The sequence below is a fragment of the Pleurodeles waltl genome, chromosome 6, assembly GCF_031143425.1.
Source record: "Pleurodeles waltl isolate 20211129_DDA chromosome 6, aPleWal1.hap1.20221129, whole genome shotgun sequence".
Lineage (NCBI taxonomy): Eukaryota > Metazoa > Chordata > Amphibia > Caudata > Salamandridae > Pleurodeles > Pleurodeles waltl.
Genome location: NC_090445.1, coordinates 1,517,349,192 through 1,517,370,524, shown reverse-complemented (window position 1 = coordinate 1,517,370,524; position 21,333 = coordinate 1,517,349,192). Strand labels below are relative to the sequence as shown.

At 41.2% G+C, this 21,333-nt stretch overlaps 1 protein-coding gene across 2 annotated transcripts in view; it reads left to right on the top strand.

Moving 5' to 3' along the window:
• VWA1 (von Willebrand factor A domain containing 1) overlaps nucleotides 1–21,333 on the top strand; it is a 285,476-nt gene that overhangs the window by 214,046 nt on the left and 50,097 nt on the right. For both annotated transcript variants that reach the window (XM_069241052.1, XM_069241053.1), the window contains 5 exons: nucleotides 2,804–3,079; nucleotides 4,147–4,425; nucleotides 5,060–5,338; nucleotides 7,028–7,306; nucleotides 20,693–20,968. In XM_069241052.1, coding sequence (XP_069097153.1) covers nucleotides 2,804–3,079; nucleotides 4,147–4,425; nucleotides 5,060–5,338; nucleotides 7,028–7,306; nucleotides 20,693–20,968 — 1,389 coding nt within the window. The remainder of the gene's footprint in view (nucleotides 1–2,803; nucleotides 3,080–4,146; nucleotides 4,426–5,059; nucleotides 5,339–7,027; nucleotides 7,307–20,692; nucleotides 20,969–21,333) is intronic.

The window sequence follows — 21,333 nt, the reverse complement described above, 5'->3', positions numbered from 1 at the left end:
GTTATCATCACTGGGAACATTACTTTCTGCACCGAGCTAGTAGGCCTACATCAGTATTTAATTACACACAATGGGAACATTGTTCAACTACATCTGTGTGGAGCCCCAAAACATATGTAGATAAATTTGCATATTTCTCTGGGCATGACACTAAAAATGCAGAGTCATATTATTTAAAATCACCATCTTCTAAAATGCAAAACATTTTGCTAACCGACTCCAAATGAATCTCTTCACATTTCTTTGTTTCCTGGCTAGCTATTGAAGGTTATGAATACTGGAAGAACACTGTTGATGTGAAAAGTGTATGGGGAACACAAGATTGGCAAATTCAGGGTAGGGAAGCTATGTTTAGAGCATGCCTTATTCCTGTACAAATGATATTTTTAAATGACATAATTCAACAAACATCCTGCCTAGGATTAGCAAAGAAATAATATATAAATACACCCAGTATCAGCACACCAGCCAAATTCACCAATTGGCAGACATTCCTAAAGGCTATCGAAGAAGAACTGAATGCTTGGGTCCAGAATGGTACCTATAACTCCTCACTTTGAAGTCCCAGTGGGTGGTTATTGTGGCCTTTGGACAAAATGGGTGTCAGGCACGTTTTGTGAATTCCTCAGGGGGTTTCAAGATTAGCCACCCAGACTCTCGCTATCTCTCGGGTTAACACTCTGGTATAGTTACTACATACAGTGTGGGGAATCTGTGCCAACAATGGTTATGCACTTACACCTTAGCAGCCATTAAAGAACATCTTAGCCTTCTATCAGAAGAAGTAGACTTGCAGGACTTCTTGGTAGGTCCAAGTAAACTACTCTAAGTGATTCCTGTATGCTATATATAAGGAGATCTGGAAGCTTTCTCCAATGGAAGCGGCTGCAGAAAATGGAAAAGGCTTTAGCCGTTGTCGATAATGGCATAAATACTCTGTCCAATAGAATGTATGCTCTCAATAATATTGTATCATCAGCGATTGATATCATTCAGAATGGTATGTCCCTTCTACAACATGGGCAAAGTCAGCTGCGTTCCATCATGCAGTAGGGGTGGACATTGCAGATTCTGAAAAAAGGCTGCATTCCTTGGCGATACATAAACTACAATGAATTTTTTGTTGCTTTTAATTGGTCCAGGGAGAATGAGATAATGGCTAAAAAAGAAGCAAGTAACACCATGCTTTACACTGAGAAGTTAGAACAGCTGCCTTACATACACTAAGAGTGGGAGTTGTCTGAATGGCGAAACAGAGGTCTTTCTGGGCGGAAGCAAATGTGAGGCTACTGTTAGTCATTCAATTATTTTCAAGCAGGTGTCACTTCACGGCTTTTGCGATATGGCGGTTGCAAACTTTGCATGCTTCGTGAAGGGTACCTCCATCCCTTTGATTCGTCCTGCATTTCATATACTTTTTTAATGGAAGTTATGTGGTGCTGAACGATCAGAGTTGCTGCAGAATGAGACTGGGAATTGCCTACGCAATTTCAGCCTCTCAAATTGTAACTTGTTGTGGACATGTGTTATTCACCCCCAGAGAAGAAATAAGAGTAGCAGAAATGCGGCCACACGTTGATACTCCTAATGTAAATTTTGATAAGCTGAGCATGCTAAAGGCGCTACTGTTCCAAAAACAAGTGGCGTTGACATCGGCCAAGAAGACGTACTCTCTCCATTTAGCTAGATCTTCAGCTGAGATACAATCCTTATTAAATACCAACTTCCCCAGGCACTTTGCATAGCTGGTCTGCAGATTTTAATGGCTCAAGCAGTGCAGGGATTGTACACTTCTTTAAGGCTATTGGGTCTGGATTTGTTTCCACGTTCCAGACTGTCTTTGGAGTAATTCCTTCAGCTATCTATTCACTCTTTTTGAGTGTGTTTTGTGTATTACCTGTAACTTTGATGCTGACTGGCAGAATTCTGCTACTGCTGTTCCTGATATGCAGTGGTTGTGTTTTCTACTAAGCTACAACCAGCTCAGCTGTGTCCTGATAGCATGATGCAGTACTTTGGCTCTCCTTTGCTGGAAGAATTGGAGCATGATTGGTCATTGTCATTCCAAACAATTTTTATATTTCCTAATCGTTTGATCTATATTATTTCAATAATTATGTGTGTGAAAACGTCACAGTAGAATGAAAATAGTGCCTCAGAATGAGAATGTCCCATACACAGTGCCTTTATTTATTACGACAAGATTGCATAAAATAAATTGTTATTGCCGCTGAATTCAGAATGCCATACAGCATAAATTATTCTTCAATTACCACATAGTTCTTGTGGCCCTGGCAGTGCTAAAAGATATTTACTGATGAGATTCCTTTGTACCTTCAAACTCTAACTAATATTTCTAAGATATTATGCCATCCCTACGTTTTTATTTACCTCTTTACAATGTTGGTGTAGATCCATCTTGGCATTTACCAATCTCCATTTAGATGTATTGCTGTTTTCATAAAAATTTACTTTTCAGTCCTTCAGTACTCCTATATGTGCCCTCTGGTCACAAAGGTATCATCAAAAACATCATAAATGAAATGAGCTAAAACTGCTCAGTGATGTTCACCAAAGAGAGAGTTATCTAATGGCATGTGCTGCTTCTATCCAGATTAATTTGTGGGTTCGAGCATTGTTATAGAAGGTTTTTAACAACTGATGTAGGGCACCAGGAAACCATAGCTGGCACCACTGTTTGCTTCATGTGTTTTTATTTTCCCAAAGGACAGAAGTCAATAGAGCTTCTCGAGAATGGAAGATCCGCACTGTAATCTTAAATTTACTGCTTCATCTTTTTCAGAGGTGATCTGGACAGAGAATCTGAAAGTACTGGACATCACCCCCAGCAGTTTCCGACTGACATGGCCACAGCTGCTGTCCATCAATACTGGATATTATCTGGTGATATATGCTTCTGTGTCTGATCCTCATCGAAAGGTGATATTGAACGTGACTGGAGACCAGACCGGACTGGTGGTGAGGAACCTACAACCAGGCATCAGTTACACGGTCACCGTCAAACCGGAGTCCAACCAATTCATCCAACCTCAAACTGTGCAGGTCACCACATTGAGAGGTAATCATCTAATACTTCTGTGGTGTCAATTCTGATCAAAGTTATATTATAATGGACATAGATCACAAAAGGAAAACATACACTACCCCAGAAAGAGATTGTTTATAGACTTGTCTGTTGTCAGTCATCCTTAGAAACTTGACAAAGGTTTAATACCCACAGGGAGTTTCAAATACAATTTCAGGTGGCAGGGAATGGCCTAGGTATAGCACTCTATATGCACTTTTTACAGATTTTGGGGATTTGGGATCAGGACTGGGACAAGGTAACTTATTTAGGGTCTAAATTACGAGGATAAACAAACTCCCCTCTACACTGTCCTCTTTCCTTCATTTTTATTCTCTATAGCAACAAGCAAAACAAATTCAGTTTCTTCGATATTAATAATCTATTTCAAACAGTGTTTGTCAAACTCCGTACTAATTATCTATGGAATCTTTGTATTGTGTGTAGCTCTCTTTCATTGATGATACATTCATCAGTTTATTTAACCGGTTGAAAATGACTTCCAGTGTTAGAATTGAGTATTTAGTGAGGATATTCATTTGTAGTTTCAAATCATCACTGATAGCTTTAACATGGATATCAAGCCATCAATGCATTTTTATTTCCTGTTTGAATATATTAGTGTAGATCATCATGGCCATTAAGTGATTTCCTTTTACATGTATGACATTTTTTATTTTTCTTCATATGATAAACCTTTCAGTCCGTCAATATTTTCCCAATGCCTAACGATCTCAAAGCCTATGGTTGTGTGTGTGACACTCACTGAACAGCATCACAAATTTAGTAAGCTAAGAAATGCTCAAGGATGTATACCAAGGAGAGAGGTGTCTGACATCATATGAAGCCTCTGTCCAAATAGCTTTGTGTGGTTTAAGTGAATTTGTGCATTGGTGTGGAAGGTATTTGACTACTGATGCATGGCACCAGGAGTCCATCGGATGAACTACTATTTAGTTGATATGTTTATATATCCCAAATGGGCAGAGACAACAGAGCATCTCCAGGAGAGCAGACAGTAGACAAAAAGTAATCTTAAATTTCTGATTCACTTTTTTCAGAGGTGATCTGGATGGAGAATCTGAAAGTATTGGACATCACCCCTAGTAGTTTCCGACTGACATGGCCAAGGCTGTTGTCCATCAATACTGGATTTTACGTAGTTGAATATGCACCCATATCTGAGCCTCATCGAAAGGTGAGAATGAATGTGCCTGGGGACCAGACCGGAGTGGTGGTAAAAGACCTGGCACCAGGCATTAGCTACACAGTCACCGTCATACCGAAGTCCAGGGAGCAGCACATCCAACCTCAAACTGTGAAGATCACCACCTTGAAAGGTAATTATTCAGTACCGCCCCAGGATCCCCTCTGATTCCAGTTATATTGTAAAAGAAAGGGGTCACAAAAGGGAAACAGAAATTACCCTAGGACGAGATTGTAGTGTCATCTTTGTCTCATCCCTAGAGACATACACAAAATCCTGATTAGAATGAAGCTACATAACTGCAAGCATGGATTAAAAATTTCACTTTTTGAGTATAAGATTGGAGGATGTTTAATAGCCAGAGGAAGTTTGCAAGGGAAATTCAAGGGGCAGGTTAAAGCCTTGGGACACTATTTAAATAGCACGTTCTGGGTCTGAAACCTGTTCACACACATTGGAGCTTGGGGCACCAGAACTATGGCAGGGTAAATCACTTATTTTCATATTTAGAGGGGACTTTCTTGTATTTTTTCAACCGACAGAATTCAAGACACATTTTCTTTTTCTTCTCCCCTTCTCCTTCTTCTTTTTTTGCCTTCCATTACTTTCTCACTGTTTCCACTCTGCCCCTCACCCTTCCCTATCCATTTTCTTCTTCCTCTCTCTTCCTTCTTTTTTTCACACTTCTTTCTTTAATTCTTCATTGAAGCCACAAGCAAGTAAGTGGTCAACAATGTCCTCTTAAATGTATTTCTTCACTTTTTCAGAAGTGATCTCGACAGAGGATTTGAAAGTGATGGATGTCACTCCCTGGAGCTTTCGACTGGCATGGCCACAGCTGCTGTCCATCTACACTGGATACTATCTGGTAGAATATGCACCCATATCTGAGCCGGATCGGAAGTTGATAGTGAATGTGGCTGGAGACCAGACCGGAGTGGAGGTGCAGTACCTAGCACCAGGTACTAGCTACAAAGTCACTGTCACCCCCAAGTCCAACGAGCAGTACATTGAACCTCAAACTGTGCAGGTCACCACCTTAAAAGGTAATCATCCAGTAATTCTGCAGTGAAATATCTGATCAAATTTATATTTAAATACATATGGATCCCAAAGGGAAAACATAAATCCTTAGAAAGCGATTCTTATTAAACTTGTGTCTTTTTTTAGTTATCTTTTCTGCCTTTTAATCATTGATCATTAGAATGCAGCTACTGAGCGAAAGGATAGCTGAAAACTGCACAAAATAGCCTTTTATTGAAGGTTTATTTCCCATGAGGAGAGTTAAGGGAAATTCAAGAAACCTGTGATGGCTCAGAGATGGCATTTAGAAAATACTTTGAAGGATACAGATAATAATACTTTTGGCTGGGGAGAACCTGGAATGCTGGTGGGGAGTAATTGCCTTTTTATGACTGAAGTAGAATGAAAAAGAATAGGGATGGTGCACAAATATTTGTCACTATAGGCAGAGTGAAGGTCTTGCACTAGACATTCTTGACCCCTGGAAGAATGTGGCCTAGTCGGTCTGTCATAGAATCATCTTCTGTTCAAGAACATAGAGATGTGAGATGGAAAAGTCAGATAAGGTGTTTTGTACTGTCAGTATTCCAGAAGTGATTACAAAATGCTGAAGAAAGAAATTCCAATTCCAGAAAAATGGATAATAGAAAGTCCCTACAATGCACAGATGGGAAGACTGCTGTTGGCATTAAAAAAAAATATTAATGATACACTGAAGAGCACATTTAAATATGTTAAAATGATTGGACTGTGAACCAGTATTAATTAATGACAAACAAATGATTGCTTCGTTGTTTAAGTAAGATTGAGTATGAAGGCTTATTAAATTAAAAAAGCGATCTTCTAAAAGGTCACAGACAGCTTGTCCTACTATAGCTGACTGCACCTCATATTACATTCAGTGTAATGAGAGAGAAATTGATCTTGATTGGAAGGCCAAACACTGTCTTAAGTGTGTTATTAATAGATGACAACCACAGGATTTTAATTAAAAAAATCTAGACAAGCAATCCTGAATAATTGCCTTTGTTAGCACCGTCTCTTTCTCCACCCATATGAAGCTCGATAAGGCAATAGGTTTGATGATAATATATCTTCCAAGTGATTAAGCCCAACTTCCCAGTGGAGGACAGAAGACGAGGATGATAATGGGGTTCATAACAGGGGCCTCAAAAATGCGTTATTCTCAGTCTGAAAAGATTTACAAAATGATTTACTGCACACCCTCCACCGTAGGTTGCAACAGATATGACCTTTGCTTTATAGATGATTATCTTCTCCTTAATAGGTCGGCTACCAAGGTTAGTTGAGAATTTAAACACCCCTTCACTGACCCTTTTAATCTCTAAGCAAGTACTATGAATGTGCTCAGTCCATGATTCCTTGAGTGCATTGGTGGTTTCAATAGATTTATTGTATGCTTAGGCTAGTTTTCTTTGCTTTTCGACACAGGTTGTATGAAGGAAAGAATTGTGTGGCGGCATGCAGTGATATGATCTGAACAGATGTGTGTGGTTTTAATGAAGCACTGGGGATGCTTGTGCATGGATTAACTCAAGTGAGAAGCAGGGAACTGTCAGACGACAAACGAGTCTGGCAACACACTTTGCTCCATCTATACATACAATTCTAAAGGGTTGGTCTCAAGAGAGCTTCTTTAAGTTGACAGTAACTAAAAATATTCTTATAAATGTATTTGTTCATTTTTTCAGAGGGGATCTGGACAGAGAATCTGAAAGTCTTGGATGTTACCCCCAGTAGTTTCAGACTGACATGGCCAATTCTGCTATCCATCAATACTGGAAATTACGTGGTGGAATATGCACCTGTATCTGAGCCTCATCGAAAGGTGAGAATGAATGTGCCTGGGGACCAGACAGGAGTAGTGGTGAAGGACCTGGCACCAGGTACTAGATACAAAGTCACCGTCACCCCGGAGTCCACGGACAAGTACATTCAACCTCAAACTGTGCAGGTCACCACCTTGAAAGGTAATCATCCAGTATTCCTGCAGTGTCCAATCGAATTGAAGTTATATTGTTAAAGAAATAGATCACCAAGGGGGAACATTAACTACCCAATAAAGAGATTTTTCTCAGTATTTTGTCAGCTATCCTTTCTATTTCACAGCAAATATGGATGAAGAGTTGTACTCCTTATGCATTAAAAAATGGAGGTTTAATTCCCACATGGAGTGGTATGACCTCTTAAGTTCAATAGGCAGGCCGTGGCCCGGGAGGGGCATTTAGTTGCTACCTTTGGCGTTAAAAACATGTTTAAACATTTTTGAGATGGAGAAAGCAGAGATGGGGCAGGGGTAATTATTTACTGTCTTATTAAGGAGAGGCTTTCTTCTACTTTTGAGTGAAAAAGAAGATATTCATACCAAATGAATTATAGAATACATTGTGTCCCACCTAAATTGCAATAGAACAATAAAGAGAAAAAAAAATAATAAACATTTTTTTCCCTCAAATTTTTCCACTTTTCTAACTTCTACCCCTGTTCCTTGCTTTTCCACATCTTTCCTTCCTTCCCTTTCTCTTCTGTCTCCCTTCTTTCTTCCCCCTTCTCATCTTCCTTTTTCTTTCTTCAAAGCAATGTGCAAAACTGGTCAGTTTCTTTAATATTAAACAAGTGAGAATAGCAATTCCCATTTTCTCCATGGAATTAGTGAGATATGTGCAGCTTCCTGACATTGGCAACACCTGTATACCTTTAACTTCTTGCTGTATTCTGTTGCCGCAAATGACTTCCAATGGTGGGTTAATAAGTTAACTATACAGAAATTGGATTTGTATATCACTTACTACCCCTGACAAGAATTGAAGTGTCCAAGTGGCCAACATTCCCATCAATAATACCTCTTGGTGGTCTGCCAATAGGTTCAGTACTGGTGGGGGTACACCAAACACTGCAGTCCCCACAGCTGGGCCTATCTTTATCTGTCATAAAGTTCCTAGGCACACAACAGTTGCTTATCTATAGCATTGAGACAAGCCCAACACAAAAGTACACAGTCTCCTTTATTCTAAACCTTGTTTTAAATGTCCCGGATAATGGCCAGCTTTTTGTGGTTTGAACCTCCTCAATTTCACTAGCTTATAGTATAGTTGTCACATTAACTAATTTTGCATTCTTCTTAAATTTGAAAGACTAAAAGTATACATCATTTGATTCGAGTCGTCACAGTCTTTGAGTGTGATTCTAATGTGTGCAGTTTTTTCCTCACAGTGAGTGGTTTATTCTCGTACTCAGCCTCATCAAGTCTCATTCTTCCCAGCCTCTCAACTTTAAATTTCATGAATTAGGTCATGTTAAGCCCATGAAAATCTGAGAAGATATCTCCATTCAACAACTCGCTGAAGGGCACAAGCATGCACACTCAACATTATTGGCAGAGACAGTACGGGCTTGCCATCCACACAGAAGTGCAGCCCGGATCTTGGTTTTTATATATACAACTTGAAAACTACTTGAGCTCCATGAAACTACTTGAGTTCCTTCTTGACATTAGACCTTGTACATTATATTTAGTGATCTGGTCGCTTAGCATCACACACCTTCCCACCTAGTCCCATATCCACGTGTGATTGTTAGAACATGGAGTGAATTCTGCATAATATATTGGGATGTGAAGAGAACGCAAAACGATCTCATGACAGCATCATCCTAATATCACTCTGACATCAGTAAGACACAAGTCTGAAAATATTCTTTTTGCTGGAACAAATGCACACCTTTGCCCATTCATTTACACACTTGCCTGTTTTCTCCCTAACATGCATCACCCTTCATCCCCAGTGCTACCTTACACATTTCTTCTAATATAGAATATAGAAGAAATCAGTCTGTGCATGGACCTACAACACTTAACAGCCAAAACAATAAAGACTATAATGTGCTTCTTATTTAAGAGTTAATAAAGTTCATCACACTCAATGTTAAACCAAATATGGTCAAACGTACGAGCATATGGAGCTTGTAACTTAATTTGAGTACACAAATTGCAAAAGATTTTGGGGCTGTACAATTTCTACTAGAGGTTTGTGTTTTTCTCAAATAGAAGTACTGCTAATCCCAACTGTTGAAGGAGAATGTAAAATATAGTTGGTCTACTTTTGATTTGTTTTTTTATTCAAACTGGCCTTATTTGATGGAGGAAGATATGTCAGATTTAGATATAAGAATAGTCTTATAATATCAACAAGAAAATCCTGAGTTACCGTGTCCATTATCATTTCACTCCAGACAATGTACTCCTCCAGAAGTAAATTACACAATTTACAAATACAGTTTGTTAATCATGAAAGGTGCCTTTACAACCTAGTGAAAGCCTAGGGGAACTGTGAGAAATGAGAATAATATGTAAATGATGTGTGCAAAGAATGCTATAATTAAGTCATTTAAACTGTACATTGTATTAATTAGTGGGAAAATAAGAAGGGGAAGATCTCTGTCAGTTTTAATGTATGGTGGATGCAATGGCCCAAGCTTAAGTCCAGAAATCTAAACTTCGAGTTTTTTATCAACTCACTGCACTACAGAATTTGATTACAGAGTTCCAGTGACAGAGATAAAATACCTCTTTCTTAACAAATCTTGTACTGAACTGATGTGGATCGAGGTTGTTTCATAACAAAGCACTTTAGGTACCACAGGTCCAATAGTTAGAGTTATTAAGGTGGTGACATAATTTTCCCGCCTTGGGACACCAAGGAGATACCAATACATGTTGGTGCCTTACCTGATTTGTTTAGTGTTAAGAATGAAGTCTGTTGAATACTTTGTGCACTGTCCACCATGCAACGCGAGCAAAGTTGTTGCCAAAGACAGTTTCCTTACCACCTGAATCATAGCACATGGAAATACTGTTTGCATCACAGATCTAGGCCCTCATTACTAGGCTGGAGTTCATGAGACCGTCAGCCTCGCCATGGTGGTCCTACCGCTGTGGAGCCGGCGATAAGGATTGCCACATTAAGAATTGTGGGGCTTGGCAGACGCCAAGCATCCACAACCCCGCCTGTCCCGCCGATGCGGTCGCACCGCCACGGCCAGCGGTGAACGCCTCCAACCCGGCAGCAGGCGTCAGCTGAAAAGCAGCAGGCTTTCTGTGGCGTTCACCCCGCCTTGAAAACCGTGCCGGTCAAGCACCCGGCAACAGGAATCTTTATTCCTGTCGCCGGCACACACATGCACACATGTCCCCACACATCCACCTACCCGTCCACACACTCACAAACACCCCCGTCCCTTCATGCACACATGCCTTCACATACACACCCATTTAGCATACGCATACATGCACTCAGACACATCCACTCACTTGCAAACATGCGCACAAGCACCCCCATTCACTCACAAACATGCACACAGACACCCCCACTCACTCGCATTCGTCCACACAGACACCCCCACTCACTCACATTCATCCACACAGATGCCCCATACATGCGCACATACACTCACACACATTCACATTCACTCGCATACACGCATGCATTCACCACCCCCTCTGCAGACACGTACACACACACGCACAAACACAGGCACCCCCCCTTTCGGACACCCACTTACCTTCTCCATCGAGGAGGACATCCAGGAGGGGATGAGTCTTGGCGGTCTTGCATAGCCATCACCACCACGCCATCAGGACTCCGTCAAGCCGTATTACGGCTTGTAATACAGCGGGCGGAGTGCTGCTACCGTGGTGGTGCTGGTGATGCACCCGCCTCTGCACCCCCGACTGCCAGCACGAGTGCTGGTGACGTTCCACCACAAATATGGCAGACGGCTGCCTGCACTCATAGTATGGTGGTTTGCAAACTGCCAACACTGGCTGTCTAGTGGCAGGTATGGCTGGGAAATTAACCGCCAAAGTCAAAATGAGGGCCAAAGTGGAACATGGGTTACAGCTGACATAGACCTTCAAATGGGCAATTTCGTAGCACACTACAAACTATCCACTGGCAAGGCCTTAGTTAGATACTTCATAAAAGAAGCTTTCATAGCGTATGGCCTTCCCACTATGCTGATAACAGATAGGAGTGTCATAGCAAAGCTGTAGCCCTGTAACTCACGTCAAATAGGATATATATGATCTACAAAAAATAGGTTCCACTATTGATATAATGATGAATATCTCATTAACAAAAGGAAGTCTGACTTAAAATTGTCTTCCATAAATACATTTTGACATAGTCCACTTATTTGGTTAGAGCTAGTGTGTTTCTTGGTTGTCCCCCTTGTACAATATTCAGTAACAACATTTTCTCATAAAGATTTGTCAAAACACTTGGATCAGGTTTTCCTAAGGTTTTGGTCTCATGCTAAGCAAACCAGAGATTAGTGATGCAACAACAGCATCAGTCAACAATCAGATGCAAATTATTTTTCTGCACCAAATGTTCACACAAGTACATCACTACATCACTTCGTACTCTTTTGTGTGCAATACGATATAATGCATACAGATTGGGCATTATGTATGAGAACAAGACAAACTCCTCTAGACATCAACACTATGCCAATCCTAGCTTAAACTAGTATTAATGAACGCTGTTTCTAATTGCATGAAAAATTGTGTGTAATGAAATAATGTGCTTTACTACAGCTAACCTAATCATGCTCTTTCCACAGCATGTGCTCAAGAAGCCTGGGTTTTAATAAGCATACAATCTGCATTTCTTCCAAGTGTGATGCAAGAAATACTGTCCATCACACCACAGCAGTTCAGGTTCCACAAACCAGACCAAAATCAGCAAGAAGAGAAGGCTTGCTTGTATGATACTGCTAACTTCCCAGTAGTCCTAAATGCCCTTGACAACACACGTCACAATGGATCTGTCTGCCTATGACAAATGCCCAGTAAAAGTGCAGGAAATATGTAGAGCCAAACCCTGCTTCAGCGTTGCTGTAGCCAAGTTCTTAGGCAGTACATATGGCTCATAAATATACAGCAATTGTGTCCTCAATCAATAGTTAGAAAGTGATGTATATGGTCAAAGCTCGCTAGTTATTGTGTACGACAGGGTTCTGAAAAGTCGGTCCTGGAGAGCCGGGTCCATGCCAGATTTTTAGCATATCCACATTTAGAAAAATGTAGATTTCTGAAACATCTTGTTTCTAAATGTGGATATGCTAACAATCTGGCATGGACCCGGCTCTCCAGGACCGACTTTGAAGAACCCTGGTGTATGACTCACATGACCATGCAAAATCATGAGCGCAAATACAACATGTTTAGTCCTTGCTCAGTTCTCACAACAAGTGACCAAAGTTACCAACTGAGGCACTGATCACAACAGAAGAAGCCTACAATATCCCATGCAGGAGAAAATGTGGCATAACTGAATAGTGTTGGCCTACTCAGTGCTAGATTCTGATGCCATTACCCGTACCAGGGTAGACTTCTTTACTGCCCCAATATTGTCTTTGAAATGATTGTTATGTGCTGCCTGTTGCCTAGTCTAGCTAGTTAGAATGCCTCTCGCGGAATACCCAGATAGTAATATGGAATCTTGTAAGGATAACACCACACACGATACAGCACTGACACAGGATAGACAGAAAAGGGGATCGAAAAACATTCAACATTTCTTTACTTACAAGCTGAATGAAAAGAGTGACACTGTGACTGCTTGTATCACTGAGCAGGGCCATTGGTTTCACATGGTGCCGTAGATCAGCATGCACATAATGATGAGACAGCACATAAGTAAATATCAAAGTAAAAGAGGAGGTTAACAATTATTTACTTGTACTTACAAATGACAATGTCATGTATGTGACCACTGTTCATTCAATTGCAGGATTGCTTTCGTCATTCTTCCCAAAGACTAAGGTTCTGATTTTGCATTTGGCAGAGAGGCCACAAAGGCAACAGAGTATGCTCTCTGCCAAGCTGAACTTCCTTTCGCTTCATTCAGAGTCGGGCAGAACTAATGTCCATCAAGTTGTCACCTATTCTTGACAGATAGTGGTTCATGTTCTTTGCATACTCACTCATGGTACTCAAGGCCTCCAAGTTTCTTTGGATGCTTAGAAGATCAGCTTGAATACTTGCTATCCCATCATCTACGGACATGGCAGCGTGGACCTGGCTCTCTATGATCCTATTGTCAAACTAACAAATTTGGGGGCATATTTAAGAAAAGTGGTGCTGCACTGTGTCCAGTGCCACTTTTCTTGCGCCCATTAGCACCCCTCTACTGCCACCATGTGCCCACCGTATTTAAAATGCGGCGCACCATGTTGCAGAGTAGGGGGCAATAGCGTCATTTTTCACGATGCTATTGATGTACTCTGCAGGAGTACCACCAAAATGTTGGCGCTACTCATGCAGAGGTCATAGGGGCTATTTGTAAACAATGGTGTGCCCCCTTTAAACGCCTGCTTTGAGCAGGCGAAAAAAGTGCCGAAACAAATGACGCAAGAATATCTGTTAGATTTCCTTTTGCCATGTTTTTTTGGCCACCCTAACGGTGGAACGCCCCCTTTGCATACAATGCCTGGTGCAAGCATAATGTAGTGCAAAGGGTTACAAACTTAATATGGTGCGGGATTTTGGCCTTGTTGGGCCACAAATGCGTAAAAAACAATTACGATATTGTGGCACAAGGAGGTGCTAGGGGCTCTAAATATGCCCCTTGGTTTTTACTGTCAATGTTACCACAACAGGCTTTAATTTGGAGGTTGAATACTTGGATGCTGCAGATATGCTGTAGTTTGACTCATGTTCCCATAATCCATGCTGTGATCTGTTGGCTTGTTTACTTTAGTAATGTAAACAAACAATAACATGATTGTGTTTTCATTGCTGCATGCCATCGGTTGGTCCATGTTATGACAACATCCAGGGTTTTAGCTGCATTGCCTGCAGTCATGGATCAACAAAAGCAGAAGAGGAACATTAAACGGTTTTAACTTCTGTTACATCTTGATTACGGGCAGGAGTGGCCTGTCCTTTTGGGCGGAGGGGCCACGCCCCCCCACCTTTTGCCCCTCATGAAGAGTGTCTGTCAGGCTGAACAAAGGTCAGCCTGACAGACACTCTTCATGTTCAGGTCAGGCAGCCTGGAGCAGACATGCACGATTTGCGCAGACTCCTGGCTGCCTGAGCTGAACTTTGCTGGGCTGAGGAAGTCACAGCTCCTACGGTGTGACCTCCTCGGCTCAGCAAAGGTGCCTCGAGGCCCTCCCCTGGGTGACAAGCCATCCATTGACTTTGACCTGGGCGCTTCAGGTATAAGCCCTGAAGCGCCCAGGGCGAGTGTCAATCAGTGACACTTCGACACAGAGTGGGGTGGGGTCAGCAGTCTCACTGACCCCATCCCATTCTGTGATAAGGCTGGGACTGCTACCTAAGCTCAGCCAATGAGGGAAGGCAGCAGTCCCAACCCTCCTGGGACCTCCGAGGCTGAAGATAAGTGTGTGTATGTGTGTGTGATCTTTTAAAATGAATGTTTGGTCCATGCGTGCATGTTTGAATGTTATGAGTGTTGTTAATGGATGTGCATGCATGCCTGTGCACGTGAAAGAATGAGTGTGTGTGTGTGGTCTTTTAAAAATGAATGTTTGGTGCATGCTTGCATGTTTGAATGTTATGAGTGTTGTTAATCGATGTGCATGCGTGCGTGTGTGTGTGTATGAAAGAATGTGTGTGTTTGTGATCTTTTAAAATGAATGTTTGGTGCTGGCGTGCATGTTTGAATGTTATGAGTGTTGTTAATGGATGTGCGTGCGTGTGTGTGTGAAAGAATGAGTGTGTGTGTGCTTCCCGCCCGCCCCTCTGCCTCCTAAGGCTGCCGGCTGCCACTGATTACGGGAATAGATTATTGGAACTGTTATGAATTGTAGGAAATGCAGAACACAGGCTTGGACCTGGCCAAGCTAACAATGGTCAGTGGCCCTTTAAAATCTTACAGTATTAGTTATTACATGCCAAGTACACATAGGGCATACTGCTGGGTAACACTGTTAGTTCGCGGTGCAAGCAGGCGTGACGTGAAACGTGTAGTTATTTTCTTTATCTTCTGTATGACTCGGTCACGTTCAAGAGGACTCTTCATGTTCTGACACGTTCCACACTGTGCAGTATTGCACAGCAATCGCTCTAGCTGCCGTATTGCTTATAGTGACAGCTACATGAATTGCACTTGCTTAACGCATTACTGTCACAATATGTGGCATTTTGCATGAGTACGGGTAACTATAACCAAGGTGACTGTCATCTCTCTTACATCTTCCTCCATTTCTCTGTGATATGTGTGTCCAGTAGGATGGGAATACGTCCAACATGTGGAAGGATATTCAGAGTTACACATGGGTGTATGTTGCTTTTTTACCTGTTGCAGCCACTTCCTCAAGAATAGCTATGTCCTGATCTTGACATCTGCTGACCAATTCCAACTGCTCCTTCTTTGTAGTAAACAGTTAATTGGTGGCTGGTGCCCCACCTGCTGTCAGTGCTACATTCCTGTTTTGGGATTGCCTTTATTTGGTTTGGGCCTCCTATCATACCATTTGTTCTTTATCTCACCCCGATTCCTTCTTTTGGATGATGAAACAGCAATAATTTACCATAGGATGTTTTCCAGGGGATAATATTTTTGGAAAGTGCGTATTTTGCAAAGACAAACAGTATGATTAAGTGTCTGTTAATCTCACTGGTGCGGATTTTCTTCTACTCATCTGCAAACCTCATCTTCCTTTATGCTCCTTGGGTTCTCCCTCATGTCTTTACTCCGTAATTGTGCTAGTTTGGGCTTCCTGGTCTCTTCTTTGATGTTCTATAGCTTTTCAGCTGCTTTCCTACGCGGTTGCAAACGTTTTTGGCTCATAGGCCTGTTACGCAGTAGTTTGTTGTTTGCATGATGGAAGGAATCTGTACTAGTGATTTTTTATTTTGTGCATCCAGTGTTGTCAAGAGTACTAAATTGGGTACTATGCAAAAAACTACACCTTGTGCAACGCAACACAGATGTTTTTCACACATGCTGAATTAAGTTCAGTTAATCTGGAGCCTGATGGGAAAGCAAAAATGTCGGAAGTGCAAGTAACAATTCAGCTACTCGACACAGAAAATCACTGATGTGTTTAAAGTGTTAAAAAATGAATACCAAAGAAAATGATACAGTCTAATGACCACCAGGGCTGCTGTGGCAGACGCACCAACGGCAATGCGGCGGTTCAACTGCCACATTACGATCGTGGCAGTAGTGCCACAGTCGGACCGCCAGCACTGCCAGTTTTCGTCGACACGACAGTCTGGCGGTGCTGGCTGTCCTAATCTGCTATGGCAGTGCTGCAAGCAGCGCCACCCTGGGGATTTCGACCCCGTTCTCCGCCAGCATGCCTCATGGGGCCCTTCACTGCCAAGGCACTTGGCATGGGCAGTGCACGGCCCCCCTTGGCAAGCCCCATCACAATGTTCACTGTCTGCTTAGCAGACCGTTAACATTGCGACGGATGCTGGTGCACCTTACGCACTACAGGATTGCCGCTGGCTCTGTTACGAGCCGGAGATAACCCAGCGGGAAACTCATAATGGCCCCGGCAGGGAGGAAGCCACATTGGCAGCAACTTCCCCGTCAGAACTTCGGCGGGTGGGCTTTTTCATCTACCGAAGTTGTAATTAGGCCCTTAGTATCCCAGAATATGTAGTTAACCCAAGTTAAAGAAGGAGCCAAAGTGATTGCGAGTGATTATGAGTGATTCCTCATTTTGTGTCTCAGTACAGGGATAAAATGTTCATGAACAATTTTGCGGACAAACTGACCTTTTCTCTTCTGAGTATTATCATGTGGTGATTGGCGTCCTGTCAGCATTTTTCGCCAATTACAATTTGTCTTTCTCAGGACACAAACTAAAAAACAATTCAAAGGTGATGTAACAAATTAATTTTGAAGTGAGTAAGTCCAGCGGCTAAAGAAGAACACAACACCTATAAATTGCCTCATGGATCAAGTTCAAAGTTGACATCTGATGGTAGAAAGGAATCAAATGAAAAAAGATTTTAAAGAAACACATTTCAAAACTTATTTAAAAAAGTCACAACCACAATTGACAATAATGTATTATACAATGGGTTTAGAAAGGCATAACACATCCCTTTCTGGACTGTTTAGGGAGTCCTTCAAAACAGAGAGGCCCAGATTTAGGAGGGCCTAGTGCCTCCTTGCACCACATTAGCATCATTTTTTTAACGTGTCAGTTTTCTTACGAGGTCAACATCATCGCACTAGATTTACAAAGCGGCGCAATGCATACTTTGCGCCACTTAGTAATCTCTTGCTCCACAATATGCCTGCCCCGCGCATAATGTAAGCAAGGGGGCGTAACCCCATTAGGGGGGACGAAAAAATAAAAAGGTGCACAGAAATTTAAAAGATTTTTTTGCACCATTTTTTGTGACATTTTTAATGCCTGCTCAGACCAGGCACTTAAATGGGGCACACCATTGTTTAGAATGGGCCTCCATGTACTTTCAGGGTTAGCTCCAAAAGTTTGGCACTAAGTCTGAACAGTATATCAATAGCCTCAGAAATGTTTATGCTATTGTCCCCTGCCCTGCACCATGGTGAGCCGTATTTTCAATACAGCGCACACATGGTGGCTGTGGAGTTACTAAGGATTTCAAGAAAAGTGGCACTGCACTGGGTGCAGTGCCACTTTTCTTAAATCTGCCCGAGTTTTTATGCTACATATCTATGATTTGCAACTGAAATCTGTCTGCAAAACATTGCTCTTTTCTTGACATGCAATACTGGGTGGGAAGCCATTCACAAAAAGTAACTTTGTATTCACACATTGTTTCACGTCTCACTTATGCCACACCTCTGACAGATGAAGTCCAGGCCACATTGTGTACATGTTAAAAGATTGTTAACAATAGGTATGCAGGCAGTTGCGTTGTCAAACTAGGCATAAATAAAGCCCTGAAAAGCCATCTATTGCTACAAGGATGCAAAAGGTAATTACAACCTTCCAATGCCCTTAAACACTTTAAATATCTAAATAAGCGCTGTGTTGCTTTAAGTATATATTTAAAAAGCTATTTTCACAGTTAGTGTAGACAAAGTTGCACTTTGGCATACCCATCTCATTCTGACATTGGCCTGTGTTAACCAAAACATCTGCCTTTTGCGCTATGTATAAAAACTGCTTTTCTACAACATTGCTTTTGAAAATGTTATACCTGCTACAAAATTAAATAGGCACAGAGTGCTACCTTGCTATTTTATTTATCATTCAGAGCTATTCATTTCCTTTTCTCTCAATGGTATTGTACCATCACTAAATCCAGAGCATCGAGGTAAGTATCTTACACACTGGATATTAACTAGGAAAGAAGCTATAACAGATTTAGGCCCATATTTATACTTTTTTTGTGCAGCATGTGTGTCACTTTTTGGCCCCGACACAGTAGATTTAACCTGAAACAATGTGAACCTCCTATGTAGACCCACGACCATGCTCACAGGTGGTCAATCGATTGCCATTTGCAAAATGACAGCAAAGTCTGGTACAAAGTCCAGTTTCTACAGCTATTCAGGTACCCAGTTCATAGTGCAGCAGCAGCATAACCCCTGTTAAAGCAATGATGTCAAAGTTGTAGTCTATGTCAGTGTAATTTTGGGATTCAAGATGCCTGTAATACAGCACACTTCTGGATGTGGCACATTTACCACACAATGTATCATCTACTGTGGAATCATCAGACTTCACCAACAAAACAATCTCACTCACATGCAGCCACTGTTACTAAGCTTGGATCAATTGAATGCTATATTCAAGCATTCAGTAAACACAAATGCCTCCCACATAATGTGAATATCACACATATTGTGTAGCTCTAGAAGGATTTGGTGAGTGCTGTTGTTTTTATCTTTTATGTGAAACCTAATCCTAAATATGGTTCAGACAGGATGGAAACATTAACTTGTCCATGAAAGTATTCTGTTTCCCTTTTAATGCCAATTCATGATAGATGAATCACAAATATTGTGCATCTTGTTTAAGGGTTGATGCTGTGTAAATGTCCCACCATACTTTTCTATGGGGCTGAGCTCCATTAGGAAGGTTTCAAAACAAGGCTGGCTAGTGAAGAATAAATGAGGCAATACTTTTAATTAAACTAATGCATACATATGTGCTTGTTATTGCTGGATGCAGTATTATGCATGTACTGTTGAATCAACTTTAGCCTAAGAACTTCATTACAATCGCCCCATTCATTTCTGATCCCTGCGTAAACTCCTGTTGCTCTGGAATCTGAATTATATGTTGTGCAGCAGTTATTGTATTATCCACAATTTTTCAATTGACCATACATTTCGGGGGTTAAGACTGAGGGGAGAGTAAGTGGTAAATACTGGTACATGTTATGGTCAATTTTACAGAGCTAGAATGATCCTACCTCGAGAATTCTGATCCCTGGAGAAACACATTTTTACAGTTTTGATATTTATCACATTCCCCGTGGGCCTCTCGTAATGAACCCTAAAAATTAAGGGGATTCATTTTCTTCCATTTAAGACAAACCCACAGTAGTTGCTAAATAACATATTGAGTTGTATCTTTTTGCTTCTCAAACAACCTTTTTATTTTCTAACTCATTTGATCCATAATATTTCAATAATTATGTGTGTGAAAAAGTCAGGGTACAATGAAAATAGTGTCTCAGAATGAGAATGTACCATACACTTTGTCTTTATTTATTCCGACAAGATTTTGTAAAATAAATCGTTTTAATGCTGATGAATTCAGCATACAATACCGTATAAATTAATCTTCAATTACCACATAGTTCTTGTGGTCTTGGCAGTGCCAAAATATTTTTACTGATGAGATTCCTTTGTACTTTCAAACTCTAACTAATATTTCATATTTATGCCGTCACTGCGTTTTTATTTACCTCTTTACAGTGTTGGAGTAGATCCGTCCTGGCATTTATCAAACTCCTTTTAGATGTATTGCTGTTATCATAAAGTTTTACTTTTCAGTCCTTCAGTACTCCCATATGTCCCCCGTGGTCACTAAGGTATCAATAGCTAAGGTGGTTTGTTACACACACTGAAAAACATCATAAATGAGATGAGCTAAAACTGCTCAGTGTTGTTTTCCAGAGAGTGAGTTGTCTGATGTCATGTGCTGCTACTATCCAGATAGATTTGTGTGTTGTAACACTAAGTTTGAGCATTGGTATGGAAGGTTTTTCACAACTGATGTAGGGCACCAGGAAACCATAGCTGGCACCACTGTGTGCTTCATGTGTTTTCATTTTCCCAAAGGACAGAAGTCAATAAAGCTTCTCCAGAATGGAAGACAGTAGCCACAATGTAATCTTAAATTTACTGGTTCACCTTTTTCAGCTGTGATCTGGACGGAGAATCTGAAAGTACTGGACGTCACCCCCAGCAGTTTCCGACTGACATGGCCACACCTGCTGACCATCAATACTGGATATTATCTGGTGGAATATGCTCCTGTGTCTGAGCCTCATCAAAAGGTGATATTGAACGTGACTGGAGACCAGACCGGACTTTTGGTGAGGAACCTGCAACCAGGCATCAGTTACACAGTCACCGTCAAACCGGAGTCCAACCAATTCATCCAACCTCAAACTGTGCAGGTCACCACCTTGAGAGGTACTCATCTAATACTTCTGCAGTGTCAATTCTGATCAAAGTTATATTATAATGGACATAGATCACAAAAGGAAAACATACACTACCCCAGAAAGAGATTGTTCATAGACTTGTCTGTTGTCAGTCATCCTTAGAAACTTGATGGAGGTTTAATAACCAAGTGAAGTTTCAAAAACAGTTTAAAGAGGCAGGTAATGGCCTAGGGATAGCATTAAATTTGCACTTTCTAGGTCAAGAACATGTTTACAAATTTTAGGGTATTTGGGATCACGATTGGGAAAGGTAAAATATTTAGTGTCTACATTTAGAGGACAAAAAACATCTTTTATTCTTTTTTTCTCCCCTCTACACCGTCCTCCTTCCTT